This window comes from Pogoniulus pusillus, chromosome 11, assembly GCF_015220805.1.
Source record: "Pogoniulus pusillus isolate bPogPus1 chromosome 11, bPogPus1.pri, whole genome shotgun sequence".
In the NCBI taxonomy this organism is placed as follows: Eukaryota; Metazoa; Chordata; class Aves; order Piciformes; family Lybiidae; genus Pogoniulus; species Pogoniulus pusillus.
Genome location: NC_087274.1, coordinates 13,404,428 through 13,428,838, shown reverse-complemented (window position 1 = coordinate 13,428,838; position 24,411 = coordinate 13,404,428). Strand labels below are relative to the sequence as shown.

The 24,411-nt window shown below is 55.5% G+C and overlaps 1 protein-coding gene across 4 annotated transcripts; it reads right to left on the bottom strand.

Moving 5' to 3' along the window:
- Positions 1-3,003: 3,003 nt before the first annotated feature.
- LOC135179379 (bMERB domain-containing protein 1-like) lies at positions 3,004-21,393 on the bottom strand. 4 transcript variants are annotated; one of them, XM_064151112.1, is made up of 7 exons: positions 21,267-21,393; positions 14,161-14,329; positions 9,812-9,885; positions 4,694-4,808; positions 4,488-4,561; positions 3,788-3,942; positions 3,004-3,124 (listed from the first exon to the last, which is right to left on the bottom strand). In XM_064151112.1, the coding sequence occupies exons 1-6, from the start codon at positions 21,340-21,342 to the stop codon at positions 3,824-3,826; spliced, it is 627 nt and encodes a 208-aa protein (XP_064007182.1). In that variant the 5' UTR covers positions 21,343-21,393; the 3' UTR covers positions 3,004-3,124; positions 3,788-3,823. The 4 variants fall into 4 exon arrangements, with proteins under 4 accessions (XP_064007182.1, XP_064007183.1, XP_064007184.1 ...); XM_064151113.1 differs by having other exon boundaries at positions 4,521-4,561; XM_064151114.1 differs by having other exon boundaries at positions 14,161-14,281.
- Positions 21,394-24,411: the final 3,018 nt, after the last annotated feature.

Sequence of the window (24,411 nt, the reverse complement as noted above, 5' to 3'; positions counted from 1 at the left end):
CTCCTCCTGCACTGCTTATAAAGGGCAGTCAGCAGGGAGGGCAAAGTGGCCACAGCTGCGGTGGGAGGAGACTTCAATTGACCTCAGGTGCTGCGGGGGTGGGAGGAGGAGGAGTGGAAAGCAAATAAATGCACGCCACCAATTCTGGCCAGGGAGAGCTTTGGCTAAAAGCCAGGTGGGAAATCAAACAAATCAAACCCCAAAGCCTCATGGAGAGAGCATCCAAACAGACTGGCACGTGGGAGATGTTTTCCAGCTCGGGTGGGACGTGGGAGGTCTCCTCAGAATCATGGAATCAAGCAGGTTGGAAGAGAGCTCCAAGCTCAGCCAGTCCAACCTAGCACCCAGCCCTGTCCAACCAAGCAGACCATGGCACTATGTGCCCCAGCCAGGCTTGGCTTCAACACCTCCAGCCATGGCCACTCCACCACCTCCCCAGGCAGCCCATTCCAGTGCCAATCTCTCTTGTTGTGAAGAATTTCTTCCTAATGTCCAGCCTGAACCTGCCCTGGTGCAGTTTGAGGCTGTGTCCTCTTGTTCTGTCCCTGGGTGCCTGGCAGAAGAGCCCAACCCCACCTGGCTACAGCCTCCCTTCAGGTAGCTGTAGAGGGCAATGAGGTCTGCCCTGAGCCTCCTCTTCTAATGGCTGAAGAGGAGCTCCAGCCTGACCTTTTAGCATCTTGTTTCTTCTCCACTTCAAGCACTTGCCTGTAACACAGGCTGGGCTATCTCTCTCAGAAGGTCCCAGGTGAGGCAAGTATCTCCAAAGCAAGCTTCCAGCAGACATTTATTTGTATGGGTTAAAACCAATGCAGATGGAACAGAGTTGCTTCCATGTGCTGCACACCTTTGCCAGCAGCTAAAACAGAGGTCACAGACCCTGGTGTCACCAGGCCAGCAGCCTGGCTCCTTCTCCATGCCCACTCACAAGAGCACAGTCCAAACCAGGCCAGGATCTTGCCCATCACCCCTAGGCATCCTCCCTGCCTGCTCAAGCACCTGAAGGCTGAGGTTTTGGGGCTTCGTGGGGTGGAAGTAGGGATGAGTTAGGGGAGCAAGCTTCGGATCAAGAGCACTTCTTTGCCTTTGGCTCCCTCTCAGCCCAACCAACCCATCTCACCCTTCCCAAGAAGATCCTGGGGAAGGCAAGGACACTGAGAGGAGTCCTGTATGTTGTGAGGCTTTGGTCCAGGGGGATCAAAGCAAACAGCTGCACTGCAGCACAGGTCGGGCACTGCAGCAAAGCAGCCACTGCACAGTTTCGGGAAGAGCAGGGAGGGAGTGGCCCAACCTGTCCTGTCTGCTGCAGGACGGATGGTACCAGTGATGGCCATCGACCCTGCCTGGACAAGAGCCCCAGCTGTGTACTGCACCTCATTCCATCACACAGGGCTTGCACAGCAGAAAGGAGCTATCAGAGGCTTAATTTGCCTCTGTGGCCTATAGGGTGCTCCTCCAGCCCACACTGAAGCCTCCCCCAAGCAAGGAGAGCAGCAGGAGCAGGCAGGTGGTGACTGTAGGATGCTGCAGGACATTAAACAGTACAAAGGATCAGGCTTCAGACTGAGACCAGTGAAGTCAGGTCAGAGGTGAGATGAAGCAAAGCAGGTTCAAATCTGCTAGAGGCTGTCATGTTGACCCACCGGTCTTTGAGCTTGCAGAGGGATTGCTTTAGTCTGCAGACCTTTCCTGGCTCCTGGAAAGGGATCTGTGGGGAGGAGGCTGCTCAGCAAGGACAAGTGAGGGGCAGCCCCCTTGCAGAGGCTCCCACACACTGGAGTTTCTGCCAGTGCTCATGTGAAGTGCAGAAGGACTATGGAGGAACCAGCCTGGGGCGTTGCACTAAGAGGGAGCTCACCTGCATTGTGTCTAAGGACAAAGGTGCTGATAGGTGCCATGGAAAGAGCCAAATGGGTTGGAGCCATCTCACTGGCCTGGGTATGTCAGAGAGTGACCCAAGCAGGAGCACCATCTCAAAACCCTACAGCAACTGGCAGCAGCACTGAGCTGGAGAAATCAGCATTTTGGCCAGAATGCAGCCAGAGCTCTTGAGCAGCCACCCAAGGGGGAGGCCACCCTGGGACCCCCAGTGAAGCCATAGCAGCCTACAGGGAGGGGAGGTGTAAGTCACCTTCACAGCCAGTGAGAAAGAGTCCCTGCCCTGCTCTGGTGGGCATTAGTGGCTGTGGCTGTGCCACCTCACCACGGGTGGATGCTCAGAAAGGACAAGAGGAACTGAGACATTTGGTGACCTCAGGGTCTCCACAGCCTCCTACACAGAACCGTGTGCTCAGCCATGGTGCCAAGCCCATGGTGCTGGCTGGGGCACTGGAGGGCAGGAACGAATGTCCTCCTGGCAGCGAGTCTCTCTCACTTGCTGTCTCCTCCTGCTCTCTCCACCTTCCCTGACACTTTTCCTGACTCCTGTGTGGTTTTATCTCCTCTTGTCTGTTGCCCTGCTCTGAATTCTGCTTCTCTTCCTTGGAGCTGAAAAATGAATCCAGCAGCAGCGAGGTGGGGAAAGCAACTCATCTGCCCACAGCTCCACACACCAGGCCTGTGCTGGAGTGATAACTTCACAAGCAGTAGCCCTTCACTCAGCTGGCTCTGGGCACAGCTCTCCACAGCCTGCTCAGCCACAGAGCACCTTGCAATAAACCTGAGGCCAACACAACAAGACCTAGACCTGAGATGTTCCCCACCAAGAGTCCTCAGGAGCCATCCCATAGAGACTCAGGTGGTGGCACAAGGCTAAGGGTGAGCTACCCTCTGTGGCCACAGCATGCCCTGGATGGTGGAGCACAATGTTCTGCAGGCACTGGCTCTTAGTGCTGTGTGTATTACCCTGTCCAGGTGAAGCACTGCAGCAGCTCTGTCTGTCGTGGGCCCGCTTGCTGCTGCTGCACACACCTCTTCCAAGCTCAGCTTGGGTGGAGTTTGGTGTTGGTTGATGTTATGGAGGAGATGATCATTGAGGTGGCACCAAGGACACATGCCATCAGCTAAGCTTGCCCCAGCCTGCTTGCAAAGTCTCTTTGGTGGTGATGCTGCAGTGGAAAGCATAAACAGTGACAGGAAGCTGAAACTCTGGGAGGAGAGCAGACTGTGGACTCTGGTTGAAGACCTGGAAGAGAAAGGCAAGACACAGGAATCCATGGGTTGCTACCACGAGATGCCCTTGGTGCTTCTCTTCTCCAATGGCTAGAGAGCCAACCCTGCTTTGCAGAGCAGCTAATGCCAATGAGAGCACCTCTTGCCAATGAGAGCACCTCTTGCATGTCAGGCCACCTGCCACAGCCATGTGGAGGATGAGATGAGTCCTCCCACAGAGCCTGCGGCTCACTGCACCTCCATGGCCGTCACCTTCCTCTTACACAGTGCTCTCAGGTGGGACTTGGACTCAGCTTTGGCCATGCTCATCACCCACCAAGTGTAGCCCAGGCATGGAGGAAGGTGGAAACGCAATGGGAGATGGTTACACCTCCTTGCCAGCTGTCCTCCATCCCTGTTCCCCCTCCCCTCAACTCCCTCCATCTCCTTCTCCCCCAATCATTGTTGTTTCCCTTCCAGCTCCTCTCTTGGGACTCAGCAGGACTTTCCCCTTGTGCCAGACCCTCCAGAGCAGATCTGCAGCCTGGTGCTCCCTCATGCCCCATGACTGCAGCACCAGGAGCTCTGTGTGTGTTCTCTGGGCCACACTGAGGTTCTCCCACCCTGCCCAGGCCATTCCAGCACACCACAGAAGCTCCCCTTGCCCAGCCTCAGCTTTCCAGGACGTGTACACTACCATGGTCATGTCCTGTGTTGCAGAGCTGGGTATGCCCTACATAATGGAGCAGGTGAAGCCACAGCACTCCTTGAGCAGGGTGAGGCCTGTTTTGGTCACGTATGGTGTGGAGGTTTGCTGTCCTCTGGAAGTCATTTTCTTCTCTTTGGCAGGAGCTGTGGAAAGAGGACTCAGTGTCTACCTGGGGACGAGGGCACAAGCCCAGCACTTCTTCTTAGGCATCTTTGCAAGGCTGGGTTGCTGAGCCTCCCTAGAGCTGCATCCAGGAGGCACATCACCAGGGATGGCCACAGGCAGGCCACAGGCACAGGAGCCCTGGGCTGGCACTGCCTCACAGCACCTGGGCAGGTGTTCCTCCAGGGACAATGGGGACACAGGAAGGAGGGTCAGAGGCCATAGAGAGAGGATGACTGGAGAGATACCACAGCTTGTGACCTTAGGTAATAGCATGATGAACTGTAAGGAACTGGTTGGAAAGGGCCACAAAAGGTCACTTATTTGTCCCCATTCCCATAGGACATGGTGGCTGGGAGGGAAATTGAAGCATTACATCTGGAGATGTTTCCTCCTCCGGCAACATCTGCTCTTCAGGTAAGCTAACCTCATGCAAAGCAATGAAGTCTCAGGGACAGAATGCTTAGGAAGAGGAGAAGCTGCCAGCAAGGTTCAATGCAAGGAATGAAACTCATCAGCCACCTACTTGCTTTCTGGAGGTAGCTTTTGGAGAGCTTACTTTGCAGGAACTCTGCCATTTCCTTGTCCTCTTCCCTTTCCCTGTGACAAAGAGATTGGTTACCAGCCAGGAAGGGTGCAGCAAGGCACCCAGCAGCATCTGGCAAGGCAGGGGGCAGATCAGGGGACAGACTGCACTGTCCTCAGGGTGAGGAGGAAAGTGCACCCAGCTACCTGAGCCTCTCAAACTCCACATCGTCCACCAGGAAATCCCGTGTCTCCACCAGCTTGTGTATCTGCTGCACCAGCTCCTCCTCCCTCTGCTTCTCCTCGTTGGACTTCTCGTGCTCTGCAGCAAAGGAACACATTTAACACCCCCACAGGGCTCATCTTGCCCATGCCAAAGGCAGGGCTGCGGTAGGGCTGCTTGACCCAGGACCAGATATAAGAGAGGGGTTAAAACTCAACCCCGAGTGAACACCAGTGTCCAGACACAGCAGCCTCATCCCAAACCACCCTGGCAGCCAGGGGACAGGTTTGGTGTCAGCCAGCTTGGATTTTTAACTTCCCCTCTTAAATGTTCATGGGGATGAGCAGTACAAGATGCTGCTGTGAGCTTTGCAGAGCGGAGAAAGGGTCCCTCAGCAAGGTGATCTCTCTGGTGGGAGATGACCATTTCACTTCTAGGACCCTCACCCAGCACTGTTGACTATGACTCCCCTGGGGCTTTCACCCTGCACTGCTGAAGAGGCTGGGGCTGTGTCTCAGTGAGGTCAGAACTGTCAATCCAGAGATGTTGTCCTCCAGCCAGGATGTGCTTAACTCACATTCCCCATGCCAGCACACCCAACCAGTCCTCAGCCTGGCCCTGACTGGATAGAGGTCTAGAGACCAGTAGGTCAGGGCCTCCACCTGGCTGGGAAAGCAGCCAAGGATTCAGCTGTGCAGGGAATTACCAACATGCCCAGGGGCTTGGGTGCACCTCTCACCACCATTTACCCCACACATACAGAGCCACGGATGCAAACATGATCCACTGCTTTTGTTGCCTTATTCCCTTGCTGAACATGGTCCCAGTGCTCTCATCCTCTACATCTGCCCTTGCAAACCACTGTCAGCCCTGTCCCACCCCAGAGGCAAGGGTGACCACAAGTATCTGCTAGACTATTTTGAATGTGTTAGCTCTGATTGTCCCTCAAAGCCCCAGCAGGTCGAGGGAGGTTGTCCTCTCACTCTACTAAGCCCTAGTAAGACCACATCTGCACTCCTGGGTCCAGTTCTGGGCTCCCCAGCTCGAGAGAGACAAAGAACTTGTGGAGAGAATTCAGTAGAGGCTGCAAAGATGCTGAGGGGCCTGGAGCAGAATCACAGAATGTCAGGGGCTGAAAGGGACCTCCAAAGCTTATCCAGTCCAGCCCTGCCAGAGCAGGAGCACCTCGAGCAGATCACACAGGAACACATCCAGGCAGGTCTTGAACATCTCCAGAGAGGAAGACTCCACAACCCCCTGTGTAGCCTGTTCCAGGGTTCTGTCACCCTCACAGGGAAAAAAATCTTCCTCAGGTTCACATGGAACCTTCTATGCCTCAGCTGCCACCCATTGCCCCTTGTCCTGTCACTGGGCATCACCCAGCAGAGCCTGGCTCCAGCCTCCTGCCACTCACCTTTGCATCTTTATAAACATTGATGAGGTCTCCTCTCAGTCTCCTCCTCTCCAAGCAGCACAGCCCCAGCTCCCTCAGGCTCTCCTTGTAAGAGCCCTGGGGCTCAGAGCCTGCAGAAGAGCAGCCCCACAGGGGCAGGAGCTAAAGGACCTGTGGGGGGCAGGAGGATTTGGGCCAGATTCCTATCAGTGGTGCCCAGGGACAGGACAAGGGGCAGTGGGCACAAACTGGAAGCCAGGAGGTTCCATCTGAACAGGAGGAGAAACTTCTTTGTTGTGAGGGTGCTGGAGGCCTGGAGCAGGCTGCCCAGAGAGGTTGTGGAGTCTCCTTATCCAGGGAGCTTCCAACCTCAGCTGGGCATTGTGATCCTGGGCAAGCTGCTGTGGCTGCCCTGATTTAGCAGGAGGACTTGGACTAGATGATCCCCAGAAGTCCCTTCCAACCCCACCACACTGGGCCTGTGTGTAATGATAAGTGGGATACGTGGAGACAGGGCTCAGGAACGTTCAGTGTAAATGCAGAACTGCTCTGAGTGGGGGCTCTGCCTCTCTGTGCTGCAGCCATTTAACATCACTTCTGAATTCAGCAGCCAGCCCCAAGCTCAATCCAGCAGGGGATGGATCAATCTCCAACTTTTCCTCAGCTAAATAAAAATGCAGCCAAATCCACAGCACAGAGCAAGTGCCACAGGCTGGGGCTCAGCACAGCATTTATTGGTCTGTAGCTGAGAGTCTGCTCTGTATTGATCAGAGGTGCTGCTGGGAGGGTCTGAGTTGGAGGAAACTCTCATAATTGCTGTGCTGCTAGAAACATCCCCCAGCAGTCAAAGGTTTCTCCTACTAAAGATTTTCTCCTATGGTTCTGTTTCTGGGGCCCTCAACACAAGAAGGACCTGGACCTGGTGGAGCAGTTCCAGGGAAGGGTCCCAAAGGTGATCAGAGGGCTGGGGCACCTCTCCTATCAGCACAGGCTGAGAGAGTTGGAGCTGCTCAGGCTGGAGAAGGCTCCAGGGAGACCTTAAAGCAGCCCTCCAGTCCCTGAAGGGGCCACAGGAGAGCTGGGGAGGGACTTTGGACAAGGGCTGGCAGTGACAGGACAAGGGACAATGGTTTGAAACTACAGCAGAGTAGATTTAGACTGGATATTAGGGGAAGTTTGCTGTGAAGGTGGTATAGCACTTGAACAGGTTGCCCAGGGATGCTGGTGGTGGAGGCCTCAGTCCTGGACACTCAAGGTCAGGCATGATGGGGCTGGGAGCTGAGGCTCTCGCTGGGGATGTTCCTGCTGCCTGCAGGTGGATGAGAGGGCCTTTGGAGGTCACTTCCAATCCAATGCATTCTGCAATTCAGAAGCAGGATGAGGGATCACAGGATAGGATGTTAGGGGTTTAAATGGACCCAAAGAGGTCATCAAGGCCCCCCTGCCAGAGCAGGACCAGAGGATCTAGCGCAGGTCACACAGGAACACATCCTGAAAGTCTCCAGAGAAGGAGACTCCACAAAACCTCCCAGGGGAGCCTGCGCCAGTGGTCTGGGACCCTTACAATAAAGAAGTTCTTCCACGCTGAGGTGGAACTTCCTGTGCTGTAGTTTCCATCCATTGCCTCTTGTGTTATCCCTGGGCACAACTGAGCAGAGTAGGGATCCCCAGGGTCAAGCCTCTTCTTCACTGCTGGTGTCCCAGCAGGACTCTGTCTCTTCTGCCTTCCATCCCCATCGCTGTGCTCCTGAATCCACTTCAGAATCCAAATCCTGAGTCAAGTTCCCATCTGCTGCTGAGTCTGGGCTGGGACTTGCTCAGTGCCTGTCCCCAGAAGCAGTGGTGCCATCAGTGCCATTGGGGTTGGGTTCGACACTGGTTTGTGTCTCTGTGTCTCTAGCCCATGGCATTGTTCTTTCCATCCAAGCTGGGCCAGTTTCTTTCCCACCCCATCAGTCTCTCTCCCTTCTGCCCTTTATCTTCTCTTTGGGAAGCAGAAGGGTTCATGGAGAGCTTCTGGCCCCTGACTGGAGGCCAGCCCAGCCTTGACCACTGTCAGGTACAATTCAGCAGGGCTGTGTCTCCAGTCTGGCCTGAAAACTCACTGAGTCCCCACAGGGGAATGAGTGAGAGTGTCCTGGGAGGAGGTCCAACTGTAAGAGCAGTGATGGACCCAGCATGTGAGATGCTCATTCTCACTCAGACCCAGAGCTGTTTGGTGTCTGCCCTTGTCTGAAACCTTCAGAGATATCAGGTTTGGCCCTTCCTAGGCTGTGACTGCACAAGGGTGGCTCTGGCTGTGGCAGGCACATAGAGAGACACTGACAAGGGGTTGGGGTGGCAAAAGCAGCATTTCCTCCCAGCTGAAGTTTTCACCTGTGTTTCACTGCACTTTGGCCACAACAACCCCAAGCAGCGCTACAGGCTGGGGACAGAGTGGCTGAGAGCAGCCAAGCAGAAAGGGACCTGGGGGGACTGGCAGAGAGTAGCTGAACATGAGCCAGCAGTGTGCCCAGGTGGGCAGCAAAGCCAATGGCATCCTGGCCTGCATCAGGAACAGTGTGGCCAGTAGGACAAGGGAGGTTATTCTGCCCCTGTACTCAGCACTGGTCAGGCCACACCTTGAGTGCTGTGTCCAGTTCTGGGCCCCTCAGTTCAAAAGAGATGATGAGGTACTGGAATGTGTCCAGAGAAGGGCAGCAAGGCTGGTGAGGGGCTGGAGCACAGCCCTGTGAGGAGAGGCTGAGGGAGCTGGGAGTGTGCAGCCTGCAGAAGAGGAGACTCAGGGCAGACCTCATTGCTGTCTGCAGCTCCCTGAAGGGAGGCTGTACCCAGGTGGGGTTGGGCTCTTCTGCCAGGCATCCAGGGACAGAATGAGGGGACACAGACTCAAGTTGTGCAAGGGGAGATATAGGAGGAAGTGGTTGCCAGAGAGAGTGATTGGCATTGGAATGGGCTGCCCAGGGAGGTGGTGGAGTCACTGCCCCTGGAGGTGTTCAAGAAAGGACTGGATGAGGCACTTAGTGCCATGGTCTGGTTGACTGGACAGGGCTGGGTGCTAGGTTGGACTGGATGAGCTTGGAGGTCTCTTCCAACCTGCTTGATTCTATGATTCTATGAATTCACCCAAACCAGGGACATCACCAAGCGCCCTGGCACCCATCCTAGCCTGGCTGCAACCACCACCACCTATGCCATCACTAACACCCAGTCCTGTCCAGGTCAAAGCAGGAATTCATTGCTTTTCAGGAAGCTGAGACTTCTGAAGGTATCTGCCTTTGTGCTGCCTGCAAAGGGACCTACCTCTCCATGGTGTGGTCTGACAATGTCCCTTGACTGTCCTCTCCATCTGTTTGGGAATCCTCCCCGTGGCAGGTCCCACTGTGTCAGCATTCACTGTCACCTCACTTAGCTCCTGTCCTACCTCCCCACCAGACTGATCTTCTTCAAAGGACTCATCAGGTTTCTCCTTTTCTGTTTCCCCTGCCCTTCAGCCCAGGCCTGGATGAGGACTCCTTGGCTACTGCAAGCAGCAAAGCTCCCAGAGGGATCTCAGATGTGACTCAGGAGCCACCTTTCTGGCTGTGGCAGTGGTGACTCTGGGAGCATCCCAGGGTGGGAACCGTGCAAGAGATCCTCTTGCATTTAGAAAGCTTTCTGCTGGCTGCCACGGCAAGGGGCAGCTCTCTGGAGCTTTGCAAAGCCTCACCTGGAAGAGCAATGAGTTTCTGAAGCTCCTTCTTCAGCCGACTGATTTCTTTACAAAGCTGAATGTCATCCATCCTGCAGAGACACAAATGACACCTCTGAGGGAAAGGCTGGGAGAGGAAGGGTTCAAAGCCTCCAGAGCAACACCTAACCAACTCTTGAAGGCAATGCACTCAGTGCCTGGGCTGGGGAGCACAGAGTTACCTGCATTCCCACGGGAAGAGGCAGCTCACTTCAGCTGAGAGTTCACAGGTTCATAGATTCATGGAATGGATTGGGTTGAAAGGGACCTCAAAGCTCATTCAGTTCCAAGCCCCTGCCATGGGCAGGGACACCTCCCACCAGCCCAGTGCTCAAACCCTCACACAACCTGGCCTTGAACACCTCCAGGGAGGGGACATTCACAGCCTCCCTGGGCAACCTGTGCCACCATCTCTCCATTCTCACTGCAAAGAATTTCTTCCTCATCTCCACTCTCAATCTCCCCTCTCCCAGCTCAAAGACATTGTTTCTCATCCTGTTACTCCCAGCCCCTGTCAGAAGTCACTTCCCAGCTCTTCTGTAGCCCCTTCAGGTACCAGAAGGCTGTTATGTAGCATGTGTCACTGGCTGGCAAGGAGAAAGCTCCATGGCTCCAAGGACAATGGATGGAGCCCTGTCACATAAAAAAGATCTAAGATGGTTGTGCTGCCTTCCTGCAGAACTAGAGGAGGTAGGGAAACAAAATGTGTCATAGAGGGAAGTATGCACACTTAGTGCCCACAGAGGAGCCAGGTCATTCCTCCAGGGGAAGTGGAACCAGCGCTGGCTCAAACCGTGCAGCCACAGCAAGACACCAATCAGGATGAGCTTGACTCAAAGGTCAGCAGCAGCTGCTGGTGAAGCTGAGGGGGGAAGTGTGCTCCTGCCCATGCTGGAGGTGGTTTGGTGCCTTGGAAGCAACACAGGCCCTCAGCTTCTCCATGGCTGTGCCAGCTCAGGTGCTGCTCGCTGCTCACCAGGGCTGCCAGAGAAGACTTAACCCTGTGAGGCTGATGGTGAGAGAGCCCTGGAGCAGGCTGCCCAGAGAGGTGAGGGACACTCCATCCCTGGAGACTTTCAAGACCTATTTGGATGTGTTCCTGTGTGACCTGCCCTAGGTGATCCTGCTTTGGCAGGGGGGTTGGACTCGATGACCTTCAGAGGTCCTCACCACTCCATGACTCTGTGCCCTCATGTAAGGAGTGGCCTGAAGAGCATTCTCTGTCTCAGCACTGCCATCAGGAACCAGGACCTCCTTACCTTCAAGGACTTTGACTAAAACTCAGGCCAACATAGCATAAGCCTGCAGCAGCCTACCCCATAATAAGCTACTGATTAAGTTGTTGTTCCCACACAATAGGAGCTTGTACAAAGAGCATCAATGGCCTCATTTGCACAGCACACCTGGGCACAGGCTGGCTGCTAGTGATGGATTTACTAAACTGAACAGTCAAATGAGAACTGGAATAGGATTAACATTAAAGTGGGATTTCATTGTGGGGAAAGTGAGAAGGAGAACTGTAAATGGGGGATAAGAAAAATCCTCACTGCACTAAGACACAGGAGAGATTGCAAAGAGAAGCATCCCCAGGGCTGCTGCTGGAGCTGAGGCTGCTTCTAGCACTGCAGATAAAAGTTCCTACAGCATCAGCCAGAGCCTTGTACCCCTGTCTGGCCCTGGGAAGCTGATCAGAGCACTGAGAGGCTGAGGTGTGGAGCTGGGGCTCCTCCCAGAGCTCCAGGCTTCTCTTTTTGCATTATGAAAGACATTTTGGGAGGTTCATAGAATCACAGATTCACAGAATGCATTGGGTTGGAAGGGACCCTCAAAGGTCATCCTGTCCAACCCCCCTACACTCAGCAGGGACACCTCTAACCAGAGCAGGCTGCCCAGGGCCATATCAAGTTTGACCTTGACTGTGTCCAGGGATGGGGCCTCAGTCACATCTCTAGGCAACTGGTTTCAATGTGTCACCACGCTCATACTGCAGAACTTCCTCCTGATGCTCAACCTAAATCCCTCCTGCTCCAGTTTAAACCACTGCAAACCCATTTGCTGCTTTCCAGAGCACAGACATCTCAGAAACGTTGGAAGGTTTCAGGTGGACACTTCCAATGAGCAGCACAGCCCCAAGCTTCCTCAGGCTCTCCTCATAACAGAGCTGTTCCATTCACTTCAGCATCTTTGTGGCTCTGTGCTGGACTCTCTCCAGCAGTTCTATGTCCCTCTTGAACTGGGGGCCCAGGACTGGACACAATACTCCAGATGCAGCCTCAGCAGGGCAGAGTAGAGGGGCAGGAGAACCTCTCTCGACCTACTAAGCACAGCCCTTCTAATACACTCCAGAATGGCACTGCCCCCCCTGGCCAGCAGAGCACTTTGCTGGCTCATGGTCAGCCTCCCACCCACTAGGACCCCCAAATCCTTTTCCCCTTTGCTGCTTTCCAATAAGTCAGATACCTCCAAAGCACTCAGACACAGAGTCCTGGTGTTCCCAGGGCTCTGCAGCCATGCCCACCTCTGCAGCTGACTCCCTTTTGTTTTCCAAGTCCAAGTCAAGGAAGCAAACAAAGAAAGGATTAATAAAGCAGAGGAGTGTGAGTGGTGCTGGTACCTGTGAGATGTATGTGCTGGTTGCCATGGCAAGCACTTAAGAGCTACACTTTTTTATGACTTCCAACAATATATTCAGGAGGAATTGTGCTTCAAAGAGGTCATCACTCCAGAGATGAACCTCCACTGCAGGCACCAGTGGGAACCTGGGCACACTGTAAAAGCAGCATACCTACTGCTGCAGCCCAGGAAATCTGATTAGTGCTTTCAGCAGTAACAGCCCAGGCTTAAGGCCACAGAGAAGGACCTGGGAGCACTGGTGGGAAGTTCCTTGTGTCCTTGTAGCTAAGAAGGCAAATGGTCTCCTGGGGTACATCACTAAGTGTGTGGCCAGAAGGTCGAAGGAGGCTCTCCTCTGCTTCTACTCTGCCCCAGTGAGGCCACATCTGGGACCAGTTCAAGAGAAACAGAGAACTACTGGAGAGAGTCCAGCTAAGTTGGCAGGTGACACCACAGTAAGTGATGCAGTTGACAGGCCTCAGGGATGGCAACCACCCAGAGGGACCTGGACAGGCTGGAGAAGTGGAGCTGTGTGAACATCGTGAGGTGCAACAAGAACAAGTACAAGGTCCTGCACATGGGCCAGGGCAACCCCCAGCATCAGTCCAGGCCTGGGGATGAAAAACTGGAGAGCAGCTCTGAGGAGAAGGACTTGGGGGTGCTGAAGGGTGCAAAGCTGGAGATGAACCAGCACGGAGAGCTGCCAGCACAGCCCCAGCCTGTCCTGAGCTGATCCCCAGCAGCATGGGCAGGGAGGGGATTCTGCCCCGCTGCTGTGCTCTGCTCTGCTCTCTGCTGCTCTGCTCTGTTTTGCTCTGCTGAGACTCCCTGCAGTGCTGGGGCAGCTCTGGAGTCCTCAGCACAGCATAGACAAAGACCTGTGGAAACAGGGCCAGAGGAGGCCACAGCAATGCTGGCAGGGCTGGAAGGGCTCTGCTGTGAGGCCAGGCTGAGAGTTGGGCTTGTTGAGGCTGGAGAAGAGAAGCTCCAGGGAGACTTTCTGGAGGCCTTGCAGTGCTCCAAAAGGCTGAGCAGAAATCTGGGGACAGTGTTTTGATCAGGGCCTGTGGTGACAGGACAAGAGAGGATGGTTTGAACTGAAAGAGAGAGATTGAGAGTAGAGAGAGGGGAGAAATGTTTGACCCTGTGGGTGGTGAGAGCCTGGGCCAGGCTGCCCAGATTGATGGGAGCTGCCCCATGGCTGGCACCATTTCAGTTCAGGTTGGTTGGGGCATGAGCAACCTGCTCTGGTTGGGGCTGCCCCTGCTGACTGCAGGAGACTGGACTGGATGAGCTTTAAATGTCTCTTCCCACCCAAACCAGTCTGGGATTCTATAATTCCATGATCTCCAGAGAGCAGCAATGAACCTCTGAACTTCAGTTCTCCTGAGAGGAGCCCAGGAGCCATGCACAGAGGTAGAACATGGACCCCCTAGGAGAGAAGGTGCTTGTGGTTGGCTATGGCAGCACTCAGAGTAGATAAAGCCAGGTCATAAACTCTGTTTGCACAGAAAGGGGCTCAGGGACCCATACAGGCCCCTTCTGGGAGTAAGGCCAAAGTGGTGGCAGAAGCTACACTGCCAGGTGGAACACAAGGTGGAGAGCAGCCTCAGCTCTGCCAGCACCTAGGGGTGATCTCTGCCTGATGAAGCAGCAGAAAGCCCTGGGGCACTGCTGTGGATCTGGCACAGCACAGGAGGAGGGCAGGTACTCACATGTAGCGCAGCTCTGACTCTCTCCTCACCAGGATCTCCCTGATCCGCTCGATTCTGAAGAGCTCTCCCTCAATATCATCGATGGTGGTAGTGGAGTCAGCCATGGAAACAATCTCCTCTTCTGCAAGTGAAACAGGAGCCAGGTCAGCCAGCAGATGTCCAGTGGATGCTGCGAGTGAAACAGGGACCACAGTGCCCCCTGTAAGCCCCAGAGCAGCGTAAAAGTGTGACCAGCAGGTTGGCAGAGCTTCTCCTCCCCTCTGCTCTGCCCTAGTAAGACCACATCTGCAGCCTTGGGTCCAGTTCTGGGCTCACCAGCTCAAGAGAGACAGGGAACTACTGGAGAAGGTCCAGTGGAGACCACAAAGCTGCTGAGGGGCCTGGGGCAGCTCTGTGAGGAGCAAAGGCTGAGAGCCCTGAGGCTGAGAGCCTGCAGAAGAGCAGCCCCAGAGGGCATCTGAGCAATGCTCAGCAAGAGCTAAAGGAGCTGTGGGAGGCAAGAGGCTGGGGCCAGACAGTGGTGCCCAGGGACAGCACAAGGGGCAGTGGGCACAGACTGGAACCCAGCAGGTTCCATCTGAACAGAAACTTCTTTGTTGTGGGGGTGCCAGAGACCTGGAGCAGGCAGCCCAGAGAGGTTGTGGAGTCTTCTCTAGAGAACTTCCAACCCCATCTGGACATTGTGCTCCTGGGCAAGCTGCTGTGGCTGCCCTGCTTTAGCAGAGGGGTTGGACTGGATGATCTCCAGAGATCCCTTCCAACCCCATCATGCTGGGATTCTATGATTCTGAACATCCTGACAGCTCAGAATGGGGTCTGATGGAGGTTCCTGCACACTGGCATTAGCTGAATGTGTCTTGTGACTAGAGAAAGAGGGAGATAATCCTCAAGTAGTCCTCTTGAGGTTCTAAGACAGAAGCAGAAGAAAACTCTTCTCCAAACCAGTCACACTAACCCAGACTACCCCTATTTCCTCTAATAACCCTCTGCCAGCAGCCCTGGAAACATGCCTCACTCTGGGAGTGATTTCCCCAGCAGTTTACGTGGTGTGCAGAGGGCCACTGAGAGCAGTGTCTCACCTGGTGCCTCAGTGCTGGTCTCATCCTGGCCTGTAGCCCTCAGCACTGGCCTGGGCCCCTTTTGGAAGCACTAAGCCACACTCTCCAGCTCCCCCATCAATTGCCTGAAAATCCTGTTCCTGGAGCTGGTGCTCCCTGGTCACAGGATCACACATCACAGGAGCCTCCTCTCAGGGAGCCTTGATGAGCTGGGAAGGATGAGGTCTTCATGCAACCTGTGATGGAAGTGGAACAGCTACAGGAACTTCACCTCCCTGTCTCCTTAGCTCATGCTACTTAGGCCTGGCATTTGTTCCTCATCCATCCTGGAGGAGGATACACACTCAGGCTTGTGTTCTGGACAGAAGTGTTCCTGTCCTTCCCTCCAGTACTTTTCAGATTCCTTAGCCTCCTGCTGCTCATCAGAGTGGAAACCTCTGGTGATCTGGGGCTTCCTCAGCACTGGTGTGAGCAGGCTGTGCTGCAAAGCCAGGGGAAATGATGCACGTTTCTAGGGCTCAGAGAGCTTTGGGCTCAACCAAGGTGGCCAGCTGGCCTCTGAGGTCCCTTTCCACACAGCCACTTCATGTATATTGCATGTCTGCTTGGAGCTGGGCTCAGCAAGCTGAGCAGGGGAAAGTCTGCCAAGGAGTTTAAAATTGTGCAAGTGCTTACTGCTTATCAGTCCCAGCACAGTGGGGCTAGAAGAGACCTCTGCAGATCATCCAGTCCAACCCCACTGCCAAAGCAGGGCACCTACAGCAGCCTGCACAGGAGAACAATGCCCAGCTGGGGTTGGAAGCTCTGCAGACAAGGAGACTCCACAACCTCTCTGGGCAGCCTGCTCCAGGCCTCCAGCACCCTCACACTGAAGAAGTTTCTCCTTCTCTTCAGGTGGAACCTCCTGGGCTCCAGTTTGTGCCCATTGCCCCTTGTCCTGCTTCTGGGCACCACTGGAAAAAGTCTGCAGAAAGTTGGACTTGCTGACCTTAGAGTTCTTTTCCAACATTAATGAATCTATGATTCTTGCCCCCCACCCTTTATCTCTTGCTGAGCATTGCTCAGATACCCTCTGGGGCTGCTCTTCTCCAGACTCTCGGCCTCTGCTCCTTACCGAGCTGTTCCAGACCCCTCAGCAGCTTTGGAGCCTCCGCTGGACTCTCCCCAGTAGCTCCCTGAAACAGGACAGCCTGGTGAACACATGGTTTGGACAATGTGAGGTTAGGATCTCTGCCTTCTCTTGGCTCTGTCCCTCCCAGCTGTGCACAGACCCCTCCCTCAGCCGTGTTTCCTGGGCCTGAAGGGGGTTGCTAAGGGACCGGACTGTGGTTGCTACAGGACCAGGATGTGGTTGCTAGAGGACCAGAATGCGGTTGCTAGGGGACCAGGATGCAGAGGTCCCTTGTCCTGCTGCTCTGCCATTCCAGAGATCCTCTTGCCTGGGATATTTTGCTGCACCCACCCCCAGCAAGGCTGAGCAGCCAGGGCTGCATGCTGGGGACAGGCAGGATCTGCCTGCAGACCCAGATGACAGCGCAGGATGAGGTGCAGCAGGTATAGCTGGTGTGTGCTTGTGGCAGTCACTCCCTGGGCGTTGGCTGCACCTCAGCAGAGCTCCAGGGAAAAGCTGCACTGCTCCAAGTGTCACTTCCATGACCAGGCTGAAGTGACGAGGCTGATTATTTTGTAAATGCACCAATAAACAGAGACAGGAACTCACTGCAGGCTCCACCAGCCAAGGACAAGTCTGCCTCCCACAAGGAGCAAAGGGGTGGGTCTGGGGGAGGATGAGTGTCCCAGCCCGGGTGGGCTGGTGAATAATCCAGATTATCTTTGCTCACTGCTGGCAGAAGTATTTGGCTGAGGTTATCAGCCAGATGTTTCTCAGCGGCTTGACCTGGGTGTCAGCATCACTGCCTCTCCCTTCTCAGCCCAGAGCCTCCCTAGCAGAAACAGAAGATGGGAGAGGTGAATCCTCACCTGTGTACACAATGGGAGGAGGCAGCAGCACTGGGCTCCTTCAGCAGGAGACTGGGACATGATTTCCACCTGCAGGCAGCTGCCCACATGAGTGAGAAAGCTCCTGGCTCAGCTTTGGGTGGGTTCCCATCAGAAGCATGGAATATGTGGGACCACCTGCCCAAGAGGAGCTGCCCTCATGCAGGCCCCCAAAGTCACCTTTCTGTAGGACACTTCCCAGCAACCTCCTGAGGTCAGAAGTGTCCTGTGAAATGAGGACAGCAGATGGGTGTACACCACACAGCAGAGCAATGGCTGCAGGACTCGAGCTGGAACATCCTCAGCTCTTGTGGTGTGACCAAGGTCACGGCATCCCTCTGACAAAATGTGTCCTCTGGAATGCCAGGGAACTGCTCACCAAAGCAGTAAGTCCCGGACAAGAAGCTCTAAGAGGGCAGTCGTGCCTGGAGGTGTTTAACTCAGGGCAGAAGCACAGGGAGGGAAGTTGCAGGAGAATGTTCCTACAAAATGAAGGCCACAGACCTTAGGAGGGAGCATCTGGATAAGGAGACACAGAGCTACACTGCACCAAACCCACCCTGTGAACCTCAGGAGAAAGCAATGAATCCATGCAGCTGACAGGAGGGGAAGATGAACCTGCTGATGGAGACTCCTTCCACCTGCCAACATTGGCCCAGGACCACAGGTCATCATGTCCAAGACCTGGCCATCCCAGTGAGGGCAGGGGACAGAGCATGGGATGGGTGAGGGGAAGCTGAGTGAAGCAGGCTGAAGGGTCGTTCAGACACTGGTGTGAGATCTCCACCTTTACCTTCCAGACAGGGCTGTGAGCAGAGTGATTTAACTCCTGCGCCTGCTGTGAGCAAGGGGCTGAACACAGCATCTCCAGAGGGGACATCTCCCAGTCCAGGTTCCTCTATTTCACATAATGAGATCAGTCTGTGACAACACATTTGGATCTGCATGGATCTCCCCTGCCAGCTCAGGAGATGCTCTCTCCAGGCAGATATGGAGTGGTGCTGAGTTCTCAAGTCCCAGCAACTACAGGCATGGGCCAGATGACAGCTTTCTGTGGTGAGACCAAAGGGCACCATGCACCCATGAACCTGTGCAACGGCAGTGGCATCACTCAGCAGTCACATGTGGCAAGTGAAGACATTCAGAGCCCACAAGGGATCGAAAGCCAGCACGTCCTGCAAGCAGAGGGCTGGGCCAAAGATCTCACTGGAGAGGGCTTTGCAAAGCCGACAATGGGCTGCTTACATCCTCTCTAAGTGCCAGGCACCAGCCAGGGCCTAAGGATACAAACACCATCAAAGCTGTGATCAACTCACAGCCCCAAGTGTCCCTTAGGGGAAGCAGAGGGATGACACCAAAGTGAAGCCAGGCTGCTCTCACAGCTGCACACACACCAGCAGAACCAGACACAGACATCACACTGCCTGAGCCAAAGGACCCTTGGCTGGCACCATTTCAACCCAGCAAACCACTGAAGGGGATGTGAGTTGAACTTGGAGCTGCTCTGATCCTCACACATGGCCCAGGGGAAGCCAGCAGCATTAATGAGGAGTTTAATAGCCAGAGCTTTCCACTCCATATGGCTTGGGTGAAAACATTTAGACAGCCCACAGCAAGCCTGGGATGAGTCACAGCAGCCAGCAGCACAGCATTGAGTTTCCAGCCCTTTCCTTCAGGATTAAAGTTGGGTGATTGATCGAGAGTCCCCTGGGGAAGGGGCCACAGCTTTTTACTTCAGCTCCATCCCAAGAGGCTTTTCACTCACTTGTGTGCTTTTCTCTGCAGAGGGATCCAGCTCACCAGAACCAGCCCTTGCTCCACAAGGTCGATAAGGAGAGTGATGGATAAGGAGAGGTGGGTCCTCACCACCCACATTGCCTGGCAAGAGGGACACAAGCCTCTGAGAACACCAGTCCCAGAGGAGAGCATCATGCTCAGATGGGAGAGATCACAGCTTCCAGCAGCCTGCAAACCACAGCCCAGTTGCTCCCTCCAGTAAGCCAGGGACAAAGGTGCAGCCTAGGCTCATGGCTGCTGGTAAGGATTTCTCTGGTTACTTACTTGTACAGCCCCTGGCACAGCCAGCACCACTGGGGCCATGTCAGACAGTCATAAAAAAAATCAGAGTTCACAGGTGAGGTAGTTTACTTGGCATCACCAGGGATGTAGCCTCTCCTCAATGCCACATTGCTCTGTGCACCATCCCCTGACTCACCCCCTGAGCACAAGGAGGGTAAGAGGCTGCCTATGTTCAGAGCTCAGCAGGGTTGACCTGAGATTGCCTGGGGTGCATTCAGAAGGGTGAGTCCAGGGAAGTTCTCCTCCCACTCTACTCTGTCCTAGTGAGGAAATATCTGGAGTCCTAAGTCCAGTTCTGGCACACCCAACTTAAGAGACAGAGAACTACTGGACAGAGTGCAGTGGAGGCCACAAAGCTGCTGAGAGGCCTGAAGCATCTGTGAGGAGCAAAGGCTGAGAGCCCTGGGGCTGAGAGCCTGCAGAAGAGCAGCATCAGAGGGGATCTGAGCAATGCTCAGCAAGAGCTAAAGGAGCTGTGTGGGGCAAGAGGCTGGGGCCAGACTCTTGATAGTGGTGCCCAGGGACAGCACAAGGGGCAGTGGGCACAGACTGGAACCCAACAGGTTCCATCTGAACAGAAACTTCTTTGTTGTGGGGGTGCCAGGGGCCTGGAGCAGGCTGCCCAGAGAGGTTGTGAGGTCTCCTTCTCTGGAGACTTCAAAGCCACCTCAACATCACCATCCTGCGCAAGCTGGATCCCCCAACCCTTCTGGGATACACAGTAACAAACAGCCTCACCCACCCTGAGAGTTCCCCAGGAACTGGGAGTTTGTACACCAGCACAGAACTAGCAAATCCCACAGCCACCACAACCTGCTGACAGGCACCCCAGGGGTGGTGCTCCAGATGTAACTGGCATCCTGAGCCCAGCAAGTGTTTGACCTTTCCCTGGACCACCCTGATGTCACCAGGCTGCTAGAAGCAGATGTTCCAGTGGATGGACCCGCTGAGAACCCCTAAGGGCAGAGTCTCCACATAGCCATTGGCCATGCGGGGGAGGTGTGGGGAAGGATCCCTATTGCCTTGCTGCGAGGCACAAAAGGAGAGGACTCAAACTTCGGGCAGCTCCCCCGGCAGCTGAGCAGCTTCACGGGCAGCACCCCCACAGTTGTGCCAAGCACGAAGCCAGAGTTTGCTCCATCCCTGCCTTTCCAGCTGTCTGTCCCTGTCCCGCTGGGTGCAGTGGCTAAGGGGGAGCAGAAGGGGGTGAAGAAGGGGGAAAGCAAGAGGGACGTCAGGGCAGAGGGGCTGCAGGAGCCTTCCCTCCCCAGGGTGTTGCCCACAGCCCAGCATTGGGATCCTTCCTCACAGTCCAAGGTTAGGGACTCTGCCCCAGACAGTTCCTGTGGTTGGTGTCCCCCCTTGTTTTGTGCTGGGGGAACTGGTCAGAGAGGGGAAAAGGCAGCGAATGACAGGGAGGTCACAGCCATGCCCAGGACCAGGCATGACGGCGCAGGGCTCCGCGTCTCTCCGGGCAGCATCAGACGGATGGCGGAGTGCATCCCCCCTTCCGCGGGCTCCTTCCCTCCGCCCTCCTGCAGCCCTGCTTCCCTCCAGCCATCCTTGCTTCCCTCCGTCCTTCTCCTTTCCACCCATCCCTGCTCTCACCCAGCCCCTTCTCTCCTCCATCCATCTTTTCCATCCACTCTCCTTCATCCAGCCCTTCCCTCCCTCCATCCTCCCTTTCTCTCATCCCTCTTCTCCATCCCTCTCCCCCTCCATCCCAATTTCCCTCTGTCCTTGCCTACCCTACTCCCTCCCCCGCCTCCCACCCTCCAGCTCTACTCCCCACAATGCCGGTACCGGTTCGGGAAGCACTCGCGGATGAAGCCGCCGGTTCCACGGCACCTCCCGCGGCTCGGCTGCCCGGGGCAGTCCCGGAGCTGCCGTGGTCGGGGTAGTGGTGCGGTGGTGGGGGTCAAAGTTTGGACCCGGCACCGTCCTCGCCCGCCCCTGTCCCGCCGCGCTCACCTGGCCCCGCACCGTGGGGCGGCCAGCGGGTGGACTCCAGCGACCCGTAGCGGGGAGGGGTCCGGTTCCGCTCCATGCCGCAGCCCTGCCTGCTCCCCTCCGCGCTGCTCCGGGGCTCCGCGCCCTGCGCCCCGCCTCCGCGCAGCCCTGCTCCCCCCGCACGCCCACCCCTGCCGCTCGCCACCTGCCCCTCCCGTGCCCAGCCACCCCCGCTCCCGAGCCGAACCGCCTGCACCCCCCGTGCTCCCCAACCCCATCGCACTCCCTGCTCCTCCCGCAGCCCCAGCACTCCCCCATCCCCTGCCTGCCTCCCACTGCCAGCACCTCCTATTGCTCCCTGCAAATCCTACTCCCCACGCAGCTCCTGATCCCCCCCACGCAGCTCCTGATGCCCCCCATGCTCTCCACACTCCCTGCACCCTGCGTCCCCTGCAACCTGCACCCACCTTGCTCTCCCTGCAATCCCTGTGCTCCATGCACTCGTCCCTGCTCCTGCCCACCCACAACCCCTGCTCCCCTCCACACAGTGCACCATTCTTGCACCCCTTATGCCCCCCACATCCCCCTGCCCAGCCCCAGCCATGTCCTGTGCTGATCCCCAGCAGTGTGGGCATCAGGGGCAGGGAGGGGATTCTGCCCCTCTGCTGTGCTCTGCTAAGAACCCCCCGGGCAGTGCTGGGCCAGCTCTGGAGTCCTCAGCACAGCACAGACCTGTGTGAGCAGGGCCAGAGGAGGCCACAGCAGTGCTGGCAGGGCTGGCAGGGCTCTGCTGTGAGGCCAGGATGAGAGTTGGGCTTGTTCAGCCTGGAGAAGAAAAGGTTCCAGGGAGACTTTCTGGTGGCCTTTCAGGGGGGCTACAGAAAAAGTGGGGATGGACTCTTTAACAAGCAGTTTAGTGACAGGACAAGGAGTAGTGGCTTTAAAATTCAAGAGGGGCATTCACATCAGATGTAAGGAAGAAATTACTCACTGTGAGGGTGGTGATGCAGCAGAATAGGTTGTCAAAAGAAGTTTGTGGATGCCCTATTCCTGGTAGTGTTCAAGACCAGGTTGGCCAGGATCTCCTAAAGGCATGGTGAGGTGGTAAGCAAAGGTAGCTTCATCTTCCAGTAGGAGTTTTTCCTGTGGAAAAGCACAAGAGTAAGTGTTTAAAGTGTTCAAAGCTGTGTTGAGCTGAAGATCCACAGTGGGTTGATGGCACATTGGAAGCACCCACAGCAACAGGGACCTCAGTGAAGAGCTCTGCCCCTCCTCCCTTCATGGAGCCAAGCAGCCCCGCAGGACACAGCAGTGGCCAGGTTCCAGCACCCTGAAGGCTCTCCCCAGAACACTTCATGGAGCAGATGAGGATGGGCTGTGGATTGTAACCCTTGCTGCTCACAAGGCTTTTTACACGTCTCACTCCCTGAGAGCCAAAGCTCTAACTCCACTGAGGATTTCCAACCTGCCACCCTCCCTGGGGGCACACAGCTCAGCACCACCTGCCCCAAAACACATGGAGGGGACATACTGAGGCAGCACATGTCCTCTGATGGGACATACTTCTCTGCTAGGACATGCCCACAGATAGCACTGATGTCACTGTGCTGGCTTTGTAGAAGAGCACAGGTCCAAGGGGATGGTGAGGCTGGGCCCAGAGATACATCAAATCTGGGAGGGGACTCTGAGACACTGCCCAGCATGTTTTGGAAAGTGTCACATGAAGTCCAGTGTGTGCCCAGCGACAGGACAAGTGGCAACAGGCACAAACTGGGGCCCAGGAGGTTCCACCTGAACTGAAGGAGAATCTTCTTTGTTGTGAGGGTGCTGGAGGCCTGGAGCAGGCTGCCCAGAGAAGTTGTGGAGTCTCTTTGTCTGGAGAGATTCCAGCCTCCCCTGGCCCTTGTGCTCCTGGGCAAGCTGCTGTGGGTGCCTCTGCTTTAGCAGGGGGTTGGACTGGATGATCTCCAGAGGTCACTTCCAAGACCACCATGCTGGGATTTGGGGATTCTGTGAAGTCACTGGGCTGGAGAGCAGCTGCAGCAATGGCAGCAGAGCAGTGAGGGCCAGGCTTGAGAGAGCAGCTGTGGGGTTCTGCACTCTAGGCCTGCCACCAGCTGTCCCCTGGCCAGGCTGGCAACGACACTGCTTGAAGTCGAGAGTCAGTGCAATGAAATCAGCTGTGAGTGAGCAAACCAGAGGCATAGCAACAGAAGGGATGTCTGGAGGATCACCTGCTGCAGAGAGGTACCAGACAATGGAATCTGCTATCAGCACCTTGCAGCATCTTTGTCTCCGTCTCTCTCCTCCCCAGGCTGCAGAGCTAATCCATATGAAATGGCCTCACTGGAGCTGACAGAAATCTGAGTAAGATCTTGGAATTGTCACCTCCAAAAACCACAGAGGAGCTGCTGGCTTTTGATCCAGTCCAGCACTTTAAAGCAGAACTTGTGCATGGGTGACTGTGCTTCATTCCTGGAGGACAACTCTGGCATACAAAAAAGTGGGAAGAGACAAATTAAGAGCCTGTGCATAGGAAAAGGGGAAAAGAAAGGACATGGGGAGAGCTGGGGAACTGAGCAGTGAGGCAACTCCTTGCTCTGGCAATGCTCTGGGAATCCCAGAATCCCAACCCCTCTGCTAAAGCAGGGCACCCACAGCAGCTTGCCCAGCAGCACAATGCCCAGCTGGGGTTGGAAGCTCTCCAGACAAGGAGACTCCACAGCCTCTCTGAGAAGCCTGCTCCAGGCTTCCAGCACTCTCACAACAAAGAACTTTCTCCTCCTGTTCAGACTGAACCACCTGGGTTGCTGTTTGTGCCTGTTGCCCCTTGTCACTGGGTGCCACTGACAAGACCTTGGCCCCAGCCTCTTGCCTCCAATCCTTGAGCTCTTGCTGAGTATTGATTAGATCCCCTCTCAGGCTCAACACCCACAGGTCTCAGCCTTTCCTCCTCACAGAGCGGCTCCAGGCTCCTCAGCAGCTTTGCAGCCTCCACTGGAGTCTCCCCAGTAGTTCCCTGTCTCTCTTGACCTGGGAAGTTCAGGACTGGACCCAGTGCTCCAGAGGCATCTTCAGTAGGGCAAAGGGGCAGTAAAAATTCCTCTACCTGGCCACACTCCTCTTGATGCACCCCAGAACACTACTGGCATCTTGGCCATGAGGG